The 15091-nt window shown below is 42.3% G+C and overlaps 1 protein-coding gene across 1 annotated transcript in view; it reads left to right on the forward strand.

Annotated features, from left to right (window-relative positions):
* Positions 1 to 15091, forward strand: part of robo3 (roundabout, axon guidance receptor, homolog 3 (Drosophila)) — a 213948-nt gene that overhangs the window by 136764 nt on the left and 62093 nt on the right. Inside the window, exons 8-9 of the mRNA XM_089016718.1 lie at positions 2200 to 2371; positions 4292 to 4497. Coding sequence (XP_088872844.1) covers positions 2200 to 2371; positions 4292 to 4497 — 378 coding nt within the window. The remainder of the gene's footprint in view (positions 1 to 2199; positions 2372 to 4291; positions 4498 to 15091) is intronic.

The following is a 15091-nucleotide window of genomic DNA, read 5'->3' on the forward strand; positions in this document are numbered from 1 at the left end:
GAAACCGGAGGACCCGGAGAAAACCCACGCGGGTCCGGGGAGAACATGCAAACTCCACACAGGGAGGCCGGACCGGGACGCGAACCGGCGACCTCTGCACTGTGAAGCCGGTGTGCTAACCACTCGACTACCGGGCCGCCTATATATTATATTATATTATATTATATTAGATTATATTAGATTATATTAGTCTTTATTAGTCTCACACTGGAGACATTTACAGGATAAGATGACACACTAAATGGCTAAATTTGATGCGGAAACAGGATGAAAAGTAAAAATGACATGTACAGTATGTATTGAGTGTGTATCTCATGCTTGGAAGCCTTTATATAAAATAAAATTATCATGTTGAAAACACCGGACATTCTTGAATTAGTAGTACGGAAGCCCAGAATTCCTCTACCCAGCCACTTCTTCCAGCACGTCCCAGCGAATCTTGAGGCGGTCCCAGGCCAGCTGGGTGACAGATTCTCCAGCGTGTTGTCCAAGCAAGGGAAACTTATTAGTTTTGTACAAGTAAAATATATAATTGCAACAAAGATGAAGATAGGTAATTATTATTGTGTGTCCACATTAATCTCATGTCTAATCTAATGGACAGGACATTCTAGAACAGGGTTGTAAAAATCAGGTCCTGGACTGCATTTTTTGTCCCGCATGTTTTCCAAGTCTCCCTTTTGCAGTACCTCTGATTTCAATGATCAGATAATCAGCAAGGTATGACGCCTGACATTGAACCTGCTCATTTGAATCAGTTGTGCGAGGCTTGAAAAACATACAAGACGGCGGTCCTCCAGGATCTGAGTTTGACATTTGATACATGTAAACTGGACAGTGACTTGAAACTTGACTGACAAATTGGTGCTTGTTGTTAAATCCAACTTCTTGCATTTTAGGAGACTGGCTAAAATAAAACGAAGCACTAATTCAGGCCTTTGTCACATCTCAGCTCAATTACTGTAATGCACTTTACTTTGGAGTCAGCCAATCCTCCATGAAGCGTCTCCAGCTAGTCCAGAATGCTGCTGCTCACCTCTTGACTGGTACTCGTAAGAAGGAGCACATAACACCTACTGTGCCGTCCCTTCATTGGCTCCCTATGCATTTGAGAGTTCTTTTCAAGATCTTTCTATTTATCTTCAAATCTTTAAATGGCCTCGCTCCTCTTTACATCTCCGATCTTATCCACCGCGACACACCTTCCCGACGCCTCAGGTCTCCTGACCGGACATTATTAGATGTGCCAAAAAGGAATCTGCGGCTCAGAAGGGATCAAGCCTTTTCCCTTGCTGGTCCCACTTTCTGGAATGACCTGCTACTGAACATTCGGCAAGCTGCCCATCTTTAAAACCCATCTCAAAACTCACTTGTACTCTTTGGCATTCGTCTCAGCATGATTCCGACTTGATCTTGGTTTCACTCCCTGGTGCTTTCTACTAACTTTGTGACTGCTTTATCTCCTGTATAAGAAACCTGTCCATGTTCGGTGGTTTGTTGCGGCTTCAGTTGTTGTTAAAGTGCTATATACATCAATATGTATTGTATTGTATTGTGTTCGCTGACGAAGCCTCTCGGATAAGAGGCGAAACGTCCAAAAACCTTCAAATTTGTACAGATGACGGCTGAAGAAACCTTCTCATCGATTGTATTGTGTTGTATTTTATTGTATTGTATTGTATCCTGGCATTAGAAAGCCGGCTGACAAAGCACAGGTCACTTTCTTCAGTTTAAATATTGCTCTGAAAACTCTCCACTGGCACCACCAAAGCAGAATATACCACTCAGTGAACAATATATGTGTAACACACTTTCAACAGCGTGCCGCAGGGAAACTGGCTACCGAATGTAATTTTGTGAATCTGTGAGTGCATGAATAATGTATGCACTGTGAAGTGTCTTTTGAGTGTCTAAAAAAAAGCACAATATCAATCGGATACATTTTCATTATTATGATATTGTTATTGTTTTTATGATTATTCTTATTATTGTAACAAAAGCAAGGCGGTTGTAAATAGCATATTAAATATTCATCCAATATAGCCAGTGAGCAGCCAGCATTCCGTCAAACCGGAAGAGGAAACATCCATGAACAAATGGTGACACGTCTAATAACGGGTTTAGACAACAATATTATATAACAATATTAAATATGAAGTTAAGTTGCACTGATTTTTGTTTGTTTTTGTCTTTCTCCAGATCTTGCTATTCCCAATTCAAGAACAGTCAGAACAAGGCCGTTTTTCCGTGTCGCTTAGTGGTGAGCTAACCATCATTGATGTCCATGTCGAGGACTCGGGTTACTACATTTGCCAGGCCATCAGTGTGGCGGGCAGCATACTTACAAAAGCTCTGTTAGAAGTGGAAAGTGGTGAGTTTTTCACACACTTGTACGCACACACACACATACACATACACACACGATTGTATGATTTTATGTCGGGAGGTACAACCAACACTGAAATTTGAGGAATTGTATTATTATTATTATTATTATTATTATTATTCATCTCGCAGTGGAGAAATATACATTTCACAGCAGCAAAGTTATGACAAAAAAGTTACATCAAAATACAGGTGCTGCTAGAAAGGAAGCCACTTAATTAGGGATTGTGGATTATTAAAAATGAATGAATCCAATTGCGGACTGGAATGGACTGTCCCTACGAATTTCCCAGTGCACGAGTCGGCCAAGTTTACTTCCAGTCACAAATCCTCTTTTAAATTGCAAGAGAGATGCAATTTGGTCCCAAAAGTAGATTTGGTTGATTGCTTCAATTGGTTGAAGATGGAGCAAATACATGCATCAATCAATCAATCAATCAATCAATCAATCAATCAATTGATCAAACGATCTATCTACCTATCTACCTTTCTACCTATCTGTCACTCTGTTACTCCGTCACTCACTATCTGTCTCTCTCTCGCTCTATCTATCTATCTATCTATCTATCTATCTATCTATCTATCTATCTATCTATCTATCTATCTATCTATCTATCTATCTATCTATCTATCTATCTGCCTGTCTGTCTGCCTGCCTGTCTGTCTGTCTGTCTGTCTGTCTGTCTGTCTGTCTGTCGATCTTTCTATCTCTTGCCCTCTCGCCCTCTTAATCTCTCTTGCCCCCTCCCTCGCCCTCTTGCCCTCTCGCCCTCTCTCCCCTTGCCCGTCTGTCTGTCCGTCCATCACTTTTTTTTTAATTCCCTCGTGATGAGATGCAAACATGTGATGTGAACCTGGCATTTTTCTACCTTCACCGACAGTCATAAATATTTACCACCACAGCAGGACTTCAATATTTTTTTTTTTTTTTTGTTTTACCCGCTGGTTTCTGATTCTACAATTTACACTATTAACATCTTCTGCTGTATTGGAGGTATGCTTAATCTCCTTTCAATGGACTCTTTCTTGTAAAGTCAACCCAATCCAACAAATCTGTCTCAAATTAAAATAGCCCTCCCCCAAATGAGTCGACAGCAGGGGTTCTTTTCTGATGTAATCAAAGCAGACAAGTGGGGTTGGGCACGATGCAAATAATCCAACTGCAACATACGTCTCCCTCAAAGTGCTCTGGCTCTCCTTCTTGTTGGACTTTTTACATCTTCACTTGGTTCTCCAAAATACTGGATTTGTTGGCAGTCAAATTGCTCTGCTCGAATGGAGAAACAACAATTCACCCTATAATTTAAGCCTTTTGTAACTTTAGAGTTTTCAAAGAAATACTTGCTTTTGCTTTTTTGGAACGATAGACTCCTGAACATATGCACGGTAACCACCATGTTGCCTATAATTATTTTTATTGATTTCCTTATTTTGTGTGTGGGCATGGCAACAATTAAAATATTGGAATAATAAAAGCCACAGTCACCAAGATTTTTACTCTAAAATGGCAAGGTGTGCTGCAATAAAACATACAGTATATTTAATTCAAGTGATTAATGTCTTTATTTAATTGTTTCAACATTTTACAATTGGTTATCAGCTTTATGTGACAATAATACTCAACCTTCCTGAGCGTGCAGATGAGTTCAGAAGAGATAGCTCTGTATTCATTCTAACAGAATGGTTGGTGGTAATTGTTTTCATGTTGTGAAGGAATTACAATGTATCTGGCTAAATGTCAGGTGGTTAGCTGTATTGCAAGGTAGGAGTCTGACGGGACTGTCATCAAAAGGTATCATTTTATTGAGCCATTTGATTTACTTCTTAACTGTCCCTGAATTAATGAAATGGAGATAGCGTTAACTGTTTCAGATCTTGTGTCATTCTACTTTTAAATCCCCTTCAGCGCCTTCAGATCGTGTTCCCCCCATCATCCGGCAAGGACCGGCAAATCATACATATGCGCCAGGTTCAACCGCACAGCTACATTGCCACATCATGGGGAACCCTGTGCCCAGTATCCAGTGGGAGAAAGATGGCCAGAGGATTATACTGAATGATGGTCGAATCAGTCTCATGGAAAATGGCACCTTCCAAATTGACAATCTCCAGGTATGTTGCCGACAAAGGAAGGATAGTGTCATTGCCTCGATTCAAACATTTTTTTTTTTCATGTTGAAATGTATATGCACCTCTGTGTAAAATTCATTATATTCAGTGTAAATGATGAATCAGCATTTCATAATGTATTCTACAAAATCAAGACTGTGATGCATGGTCACCGTGATGTCGATTATGCATGGCCATTAGCAATCATTTGCTAATGAAATCCATTTGGCTTAGAAGTCCCTCATGGGCTGAAACGCATCACTGAGGTCACCGAGGCATACCAGTGACTTGAGGTCACTCACAAATTGATTGATTGTGGGGGTTTTAATGACTCCAAACCATTGAGACAGAATGAAATTCTCAATGTATTAGAATCTGAGTCCTGAACTGGAGATTGAGAAACATGCCAATTTTTGCCAATTTTATGCCAATTTTTATTTCAAGTGGAAATGAAGGTGAGCAATATATATATATATATATATATATATATATATATATATATATATATATATATATATATATATATATATATATATATAAGTGACGTGCGGTGAGGTTCATGGCTGGTGAGGCACTGACGTCATCAATGACGTCACCGCTCGTCTACTTAGTATTTGAACGGTAAATTCAGCGATTTTGAAAAAAATCCTAAAACGGTGAAGTTAAATGGACAAGAACTTTAAAGTACAAATCACTAAATACATCTAACTGTTTAATTTATTTTTTCATTTGATATTTCCATGACAGCTTTCCATGATGACAGGTGAGGCACTGCCTCACCTGCCTCCACTGACTGCACGTCACTGATATATATATATATATATATATATATATATATATATATATATATATATATATATATATATATATATATATATATAAATCCTCGTATCACCCACCATGGGTGGTGTCTGTCCCCCATTTGTTTAGCTCGGGTCCTCTACCAGAGGCCAGGAAGCTTGAGGGTTCTGCGCAGTATCCGTGCTGTTCTTAGCAGTGCGCTTTTCTGGACCGAGATATCTGATGTTGTTCCCGGGATCTGTTGCAACCACTCGTCGAGTTTGGGGGTCACTGCCCCGAGTGCTCCGACCACCACAGGCACGACTGTCACCTTTACCTTTCAGGCTCTCTCCAGCTCCTCTCTGAGCCCTTGGTATTTCTCGATTTTTCTCATGTTCCTTCTTTCTGATGTTTCCATCACTCGGGACCGCTACATCCACGACAACGGCTTTCTTTTCCCCTTTATCTATGACCACGATATCTGGTTGGTTGGCCATTACCATCTTGTCGGTCTGTATCTGGAAGTCCCACAGGATCTTTGCTCGGTCATTCTCCACCACCTTAGAGGTGTTTCCCATTTTGACCTTGGGGTTTCCAGTCTATACTCCGCACAGATGTTTCGGTAGACTATGCCAGCCACCTGGTTATGGCGCTCCATGTAGGCTTTCCCTGCCAGCATCTTACACCCTGCAGTTATGTGTTGGATTGTCTCAGGTGCCTCTTTGCACAACCTACACCTTGGGTCTTGTCTGGTGTGGTATATCCCTGCCTCTATGGCTCTGGTGTTCAGGGCCTGTTCCTGAGCAGCCAGGATGAGTGCCTCTGTGCTGTCTAGCCACTGATAGGACTTCTTGAAATCAGCCACTTCTGTTATGGTTCGGTGGTACATCCCGTGTAGGGGCTTTTCCTCCCATAATTGTCCTTCTTCCATCACCTCATCCTCTGTTCCCCATTGTCCGAGACATTCTCTGAGTACATCATCCGTTGGAGCCTTCTCTTTGATGTATTCATGGAGCTTGCATGTTTCATCCTGGACAGTGGCTCTCGCACTCACCAGTCCCTGTCCTCCTTCCTTGTGTACAGTCTCAGGGTTCTGGACTTGGGATGGAACCCTCCATGCATGGTGAGGAGTTTTCGGGTCTTAACATCCGTGGTCTGAATCTCTTCCTTTGGCCACCTTATTATTCCTGCAGGGTATCTGATCACTGGCAGGGCATAGCTGTTTATTGCCCGGGTCTTGTTCTTGCCATTGAGCTGGCTTCTGAGGACTTGCCTCACCCGCTGGAGGTATTTGGTCGTAGCCGCTTTCTTTGTTGCTAGTTCGAGGTTGCCATTGGCCTGTGGTATACCAAGGTACTTGTAGCTGTTTTCAATGTCTGCTAGCGTTCCTTCAGGGAGTGAGACCCCTTCAGTGTGGACTACCTTGCCCCTCTTAGTCACCATCCGACTACATTTCTCCAGCCCGAATGACATTCCGATATCACTGCTGTTGATACTGGTTGTGTGGATCAGGGAGTCTATGTCCCTTTCGCTCTTAGCATACAGCTTGATGTCATCCATGTAGAGGAGGTGACTGATCGTAGCTCCATTTCTGAGGCGGTATCCATAGCCTGTCTTGGCGATTATCTGGCTGAGGGGGTTCAGTCCTATGCAGAACAGCAGTGGGGAGAGTGCATCACCTTGGTATATGCCACATTTGATGGACACTTGCGTTAGTGGCTTGCCATTGGCTTCAAGTGTGGTTTTCCACATCCTCATCGAGTTTGCAACGAAGGCTCTCAGGGTCCTGTCGACCTTATACAACTCCAAGTATTCAGTGATCCATGTGTGTGGCATCGAGTCATATGCTTTCTTGTAATCAATCCAGGCTGTGCACAGGTTGGTATTTCGGGACTTGCAGTCTTGTGCGACCGTTCTGTCAACTAGCAGCATATATATATATATATATATATATATATATATATATATATATATATATATATATATATATATATATACAGTAAAGTCTCGTTATATCGATATCGGATATATCGATAGTGTTATATCGATACTATTTCTATGCACGCACGGAGAAAATTACATGCAAACAGGGTCGGATATATCGATAGTCCCGGTTATATCGATATTTTTTCGGACTCCCTTGAATATCGATATAACGAGACTTTACTGTATATATATATATATATATATATATATATATATATATATATATATATATATATATATATATATATATATAAAGCTTTGTATGTTATCAGGTTACAGGGTGCATGAAACCACTCAATACATTTATCATGATTAATCAAATTAAATCCTGAAATAATATATGTAAATAATCAGTTCCAATGTGGGAACAGATGCTGGGATCGTTTCTCAGTAGTATGTCATTATTGTGGAATCTTTGCCAGGCGATAGGACTGCCCATGGCCTGCAGAGGATCCAAGACATCCTGGAAAAAAAATTTAAATGTGTCATGTTTAAATGGTGGTTTATACTGCAATTCTGCTAAATGACGTGTCTAACTCCTGGCCCCTGATACACTGCCCGTCTATAGTAATTACACCTGACTTTAAGGTGTCGACCATTTTCCATTGGCATTTGCATCACTTTTAACATACACAAACACTGCAAGAGACCAGTGTGCCATTACCCCTTTCATGCACCTTGTAACGTGATAAACTGTCCATTTTCAACCTTTTTTGAACCATGGCACATTTTTTTACATTGGAATTTTTTTTGCGGCACACCACTAACCATCTCGCAGGAACGAGGCAATCGGTGACGTGTTGCCACACGGACGAATATTAAACTCACAGTCTTTTCAGCACAGACACCAGACAATGATATGATATTGGTAAAGGGTTATTAGCACTAACATGTGAACTCGCAGTGTAAGTGCAGTAGTAATTTGTTGTGTTTTACCGACCTGTTACACATGCTTTCATTTTGTTTTTACCATGGCTTATGAACTTAATTAGTTCCCAGACAGAGTGTGTAAGGTGAAAAGTGTGTATTCCAAAAATTAATTTTCCATAGGAAACCATTAAAATAATAATAATAATGATAATAATAAATTTCATTTTCAAGCGCCTTTCAAAATGAGAATAGTTCGTTGATGGCTTGATGGAATGGAGTGGCCGGTTCCATCAGCATTAAACACTTGATGAGGAACGTAACCTTGTTTCACCATCTTGAGGAATGATCCCTTGTAGGTGCTTTCTCTGTGATAATTTTACCTTGTTCCTCATCAATTGTGTTCTGTTTAGCTGGGTTGATAGCTTTTTGCATCAAGTGTACAAATGGCTTGTGCGGGTTATTTTTGGAGCCTGATTGATGGGATATTTTAACCTTGCAGTCTACACTCTGCCTTTGAACTATCAAAGTAGAAACAAGTCCAAATTTCACTGTTTTCTATCGATTTTCTCATTCTCACTGCCGTCTGCCTGTCTCTTTAATGTTTAACGGCCTCACGCTCTCTCTGGCTCTCTCTGGCTCTCTCTGGCTGTCTCTGTATGTAACCCCCACCCCTTACTGCTTCGTTTTTGAACAATCACATGGCTTTAACCGAAGACTGGGGTGGGGGAGAGAGGACAAAAACAGTTGTCTGCCATTTTGTTGTTAGGAGAACTGGCTCGTTCGCGAACGACACATCACTCATTGTGGCGCTCCGTGTGTATCCCCAAAAAGTTTGTATGCCAAGGTAAAATTTCCATAAATTTAACGTTCGTAAATGGAAAAGTTCGTAAGCCAAGGGGTTCGTAAACCGAGGTATCACAGTATCTGTTCATTCATTCCAACTGTGTTAAATAGAATAGGCCGTTCCTCCCCTAGACAAAGGGGGTCACTCCATGTCCACAGAACCTGTACATTGGTACCTCCTCTTAAATTGTCATGTTTTTATTCTTTTGGTTGCTTTTGACATCAAATTTTTGTGCCATACTTTTAATCGACAACAATCGACAATAACTACTGTCTATTCAAGGCATACATTTTTATTTTTTCTGATCAAAACTGGATGCAATTCACTGCAGTGAAATATCTTCAACAGATTCTCTATTTTGCTTTCTGGCCACCCTCCCTATAGTCTCCTGGCTTCCTCTTAGCTCATCCATTTTTCAGCAATCTGTTTGATGCAGGACCCAAGCTGCTGGCGTTGAGTAATAGTCAAGTGTTGCGGTAGTTTATCCCCCCCACTCAAAGCCCCCCTCTGCAGCCTTCATCCCCTCCATCCAAGTCACCCAACTACAATGCCAATTCCCCATCCACGAATCGTACGCCACTATCTGGGGACCTCCATTGTATCCCCTCAGATAGACACACCATTAACCTGCACACAAGTTGCCCCAAGGTTGTCGTCTGTAGAAAAGGACTGAGAGCAAAAAGGAAATGTGTGCGAAATATATTCTCTGCCTGGCAAGGCTCACTTACAAGCCAATTAAGGATTGACAAATGCTTCTGTCAGTGTTAAGGATGAGCCAGCTTCCTGAGATTGGGAAGCAGAATGATCAAAGGTGCACTCAGCTCAACGAGGCATGAGTTTTATTTATATTTTTTTCTCTCATGCCATGAGGAATAACATTTTCAATTGGAAGAAATCAGGAAGTGCCTTAAGTGAGAAACGTCTGTGTAAGCTCTCAGTCGTACAGGAGTGGTTCATCGATGAGAATGTTTCTTCAGCCGTCATCTGTACAATTTTGAAGGTTTCGGACGTTTCGCCTCCTATCCAAGAGGCTTCGTCAGCGAACTAAAGTCTGAGTGGTCGTATCGGCCCTATTTATATATCCCTAATGTCCAGGCATGGCGGCGCCGGACACAACTATGATAGGTCCCTACTCTCAGGTTGGGGGGAGCAGAACATAGATGGTTTGAAAGGGGGGGTAAAACAACAAAATCCTTCTTTAAACCGGTCTGGTGGGGTGAGGTTCAATTTGGATCGTTCATACAATAGCCTGCTTTGGCAAAACAGGTTAGGCAACATTCGTAATGCTGATGAGGTGATACCGGTGGGAGTGGGGGAAGTAGGCCAGTCGTTAGTCAGGAATGTAGGAACAATCAGTGGGGCCACAGGGAGGGGTCTTCTGCTCCCCCCAACCTTAAGTGAGAAACGTTTGAGAGACCGCGATCTTCAACTATAATGGATGGAATCAAATTTGTACATCCAGGCTCTTAGCGTTACCGGGGGCTTCAATTTGATCGTGTGCAGTCGCGAAACGCCTACCGCTCCTGGTCTGGAGGACCAGCCTCCATGTGCAAGAATGCATGGATGGGGTTTTGTTCTTATTGACTAGTTGGGGTGTGTTTGTGTGCCTTTTAATTTATGCAGTTATTTTTAGTTGCATTTTTAAAACTGAAAAGCTACCCATCCATCCATTTTCCGTACCGCTTATTCCTCATTAGGGTCGCGGGGGGTGCTGGAGCCTATCTCAGCTGTCTTCGGGCACGAGGCGGGGGACACCCTGAATTGGTTGCCAGCCAATCGCAGGGCACTCACACCTCGGGACAATTTGGAGTGGTCAATCTGCCTGCCATGCATGTTTTTGGAGTGTGGGTGGAAACCGGAGGACCCGGAAAAAACCCACGCGGGCCCAGGGAGAACATGCAAACTCCACACAGGGAGGCCGGACCGGAATACGAACTGGCGACCTCTGCACTGTGAAGCCGGTGTGCTAACCGCCGAAAAGCTACCCATAAATAAATATTTCAATGCTTAAATATTTTTGTCAGCTGTGTGAATTGAACCATTTTTTAGATTAGGATTGCAGTTTTGAATGCTGTGGCAACAATTCCACTGATGAAAAATGATTTTGTGATTTAGTGATAAAGAGAGGTTCAATTTTAATTAAAAGAATCAGAGGAGTGAAATGGCCATATGGGCCCTTGGAGTGACAGATAATGTGTAGAGTAAAACCTGAAAATGAGTGAATTCCCAGAAAAGGAGAAGACAGGGAAAGATGGAGAAGGTTTATAATATATTCATATTTTTTGTTTAATATTCAAACATAGAGACAGCCTTACAAAATAAATTGTCATATGAAGTCCCTTCCTGCTTCAAACAGTCTACGATTGAACGACTATAGACCTGTTGCTCTGACATGTGGTCATGAAGTCCTTTGAAGCCCTCATGATGAACCACCGCCTCTCCTTGACCCTCTTCAGTTAGCCTACCGGCCAAACAGGTCTGTGGAGGATGCAGTCAACATCGGACTGCACCACATCCTCGACCACCTTGACAACACAGGAACTTACGCAAGAATCCTGCATGTGGACTTCACCTTGGTGTGTCCCTTACGATCTGTCAGCTTCCTGACAGGACGGACACAACAGGTCAGACTGGGAAAAATATCAACGTGCACCACGACCACTGGAGCCCCACAGGTACACGTCCTCTCTCCATTGCTCTTCTCTTTCTACACAAACAACTGCACCTTAACGCATGCAGCTGTCAAATTCATAAACTTCGCGAACAACACCAGGTCATCAGTCTCATCAAAGACGGCGCCGAGTCTGCAACAAGTGGAACAGCTGGAGCTCTGGTGCTGCCGTCACAACCTAGAACTGAACACGCGCAAGACAGTAGCGATGATCCACCACAGCTGCCCCCTACACTATTCAACTTCCTCGTGTCAACCATCGAGACCTTCAAGTTCCTGGGAATCACAGTCTCCCAGGACATGAAGTGGGAGATCAACACCAACTCTATCCTGAGAAAGGACCAACATAGAATGTATCGATGAGAAGGTTTCTTCAGCCGTCATCTGTACAAAAGTGAAGGTTTCGGACGTTTCGCCTCCTATCCAAGAGGCTTCGCTGAAGTTCGCTGACGAAGCCTCTTGGATAGGAGGCGAAACGTCCGAAACCTTCACTTTTGTACAGATGACGGCTGAAGAAACCTTCTCATCGATGGACCACTCCTGTACGACTGAGAGCTTACACAGACAAACATAGAATGTACTTCCTGAGACTGTTAAAGAAGCATGGCCCGCCACAGGAGGTGCTGCAACATTTCTACACTGCTGTCATGGAGTCCATCCTGTGTTCTTCCATCACCGTTTGGTTCGGAGCCGCCACAAAAATGGACATAATCCGACTTCAACGGACAGTTAGGACGGCTGAAAACAATCATTGGCACCGCCCGACCCACTCTAAGAGGACTTGGACACTGCAAGAATCCAAACAAAGGTGCAGAAAATCCTAATGGACCCTCTGCACCCTGCCCACCACCTTTTAGCTACTCGCCTCAGGCAGGCGCTACCGCTCCATGTGCACCAAATCCAGCAGACATTTAAACAGCTTCTTCCCCCAGGCTATTAACACTCTAAACAGTAACCCAAATGGAACTGTATAGTGCCTCCATTTTTCTCCATTTTTGATGATACTAGTGCAGCGTGTTCTCCCGGAGACAGATTACTTGTGTGTTCTTTCACATACTTCTGATATGAACACTGCACAATGTATTTCCTTGGGTTGTTGTGATATTAAAATTGGTTTGATGAACTGAGTGCCTTGCATGTCTTGCACGCTGGGTCCGAGAGGACATTAATTTCATCTGTGCTGTATGTCATGCATATGAGCATATTTGACAATAAAGCTGACTTTGACTTTGACTTTTGACTTTGAAATCCTTGTACAGTGAGACCTTAACTTACGAACTTAATTGGTTCCCAGACAGAATGTGTAAGGTGAAAAGTGTGTATCTCAAAAAAAAAATCCCATAGGAAACCATTAAAATGGGAATAATCCATTCCCGGGTTTCCATAAAATATACTTTTCAATGAAATAAGACTTAAAACTACACACAACATACCTTATTCTCTGTATAATAAATGATACAATATAATAAATGAAAGAAATACACTGCATTGTATCATAAAGTCATTATATTTACAATTGTGATGGTCATTGATGGCTTGATGGAATGGCGTTGGAGGTCGAAGGACATTACATTAAGAAACAAACTGTGCTGTAAAATAATGTTTTATTTACCTTTGTGATGGTCGTTGATGGCTTATGGAAGGAGAGTCACCTTCCATAACTTATACTTGGTTACTTGCTAACTTAACCTCTGGTGTGGCTTCTCTTGTTTTTTCTTTGGAGACTCCTCATCATTTTTGCTGATTAAAAACCTCTTAATTGACACCTGTTGCTTTCTGACTTGTAAGGTCTCATGAAGCTGAGGCATCACATTATGTTCATCATGTTGATGATTGTCATAGCCACAGTCTTTTCTGAATGGAACTGTTCGTGAAAGCCTGCACATCATTGCCACTTAGCAGTTTTTTTTTTTTTACAACGATACTAGTGCAGCGTGTTCTACCGGAAACAAATTCCTTGTGTGTTCTACATACTTGGCAATAAAGATGATTCTGATTCTGATTCTGATTCTGATTCCACTTTGCCAAATTGCCTTTATGAGCTCACTTGATGCTGCAGCCATCTCCTCTCCTCCTCAGATGTTCTCGAACCACCCGTTGCTGGCTTTAAAATCCTCAATAAGTGCCAAACTTCCAGGTTGGCGCATGGCGATATCGGCGTGAATTAGCCGTGCTTTCTCGCATAAAAATAGCTTTACTCACGCTGTCGCCGGATAGCTGCTTTTCGTGAATCCAAATTAACAGAAGTTTTTCAACTTCTTTGATTGCCCGAGACCGTCGCTTTGAGAGCACGGAAACACCTTTTGCATCAGACGCAACTTTGATGGCTTCTCTGTTCCGGAGAATGGGAGCAATGGTTGACTTAGCATAGCCGTGCTCGGCCACGAAATCACACAAACGCACACCTCATTTGTGTTTTTCAATTATCTCCTTCTTCTCAGCGACTGTGATTTTATTTTGTGTCTGAACACAAGCCTGTGGTGGTTTTTTTTTCGGTCCCATCATCGTAAAATTATCAGCAAAAAGTTCCAAGTCGGCGATCGACGTGTGCATTCAATGAGAGGAGGTGTGGAAAGTAGCGCCAGCTGGAGCGCTGTTCGGTTGTGTGCTTCCGCCGAAGATCACTCCGCCAGATCCAAAGGTCGTGTGCTTGATGGACCAGCCGTGGTGGGTGTGTATTATGAAAATAGTGCTTATTATAAGGTTTAATTTTCATAAATCTGACGTTCGTAAGATGAAAAGTTCGTAAGATAAGGTGTTCGTAAGTTGAGGTCTCTCTGTATATGACGAATATGCAAGCATACAGTAATCGGGAAGTCGATGAGAAGGTTTCTTGAGCCGTCATCTGTACAAAAGTGAAGGTTTCGGACGTTTCGCCTCCTATCCAAGAGGCTTCGTCAGCGAACTAAAGTCTGACTTTAGTTCGCTGACGAAGCCTCTTGGATAGGAGGCGAAACGTCCGAAACCTTCAAAATTGTACAGATGACGGCTGAAGAAACCTTCTCATCGATGGACCACTCCTGTACGACTGAGAGCTTACACAGAAGTAATCGGGAAGGCGGCAAATATTTTTCAGGCACTGTAACACATATGGATGTTGAAGTGGGAAGCGTAGACGTGAAAGAGGATGCTAAAGATATGCCCCCAGCAAATGAAAATAGTGCCGATATGTGCTTTGGGCAAAAGAACATCCCAAAAAATGATACATTTGAAGAGAAATACTGGACAGGTTATAACAGGAAAGTAAATATTTGCTTGCTGTAACATTTTTCACAATCTGCATTTCTTCTGCCTTTCCATGAAAACCCGGGCATGAGTGTGCCGATTTCTTGCCAACTTCATAATTGTATTTGCATGTATCCTGTCCTGAATACTAAGTACCTGTCGGGTTTAAAGACAGGTGCCACCGACATTTCTAGAGCTTTAGTCAGTCATTAAAATTCTCT

Source organism: Hippocampus bargibanti, linkage group LG16, assembly GCF_051943395.1.
Source record: "Hippocampus bargibanti isolate YZ-2025 linkage group LG16, ASM5194339v1, whole genome shotgun sequence".
NCBI lineage: Eukaryota > Metazoa > Chordata > Actinopteri > Syngnathiformes > Syngnathidae > Hippocampus > Hippocampus bargibanti.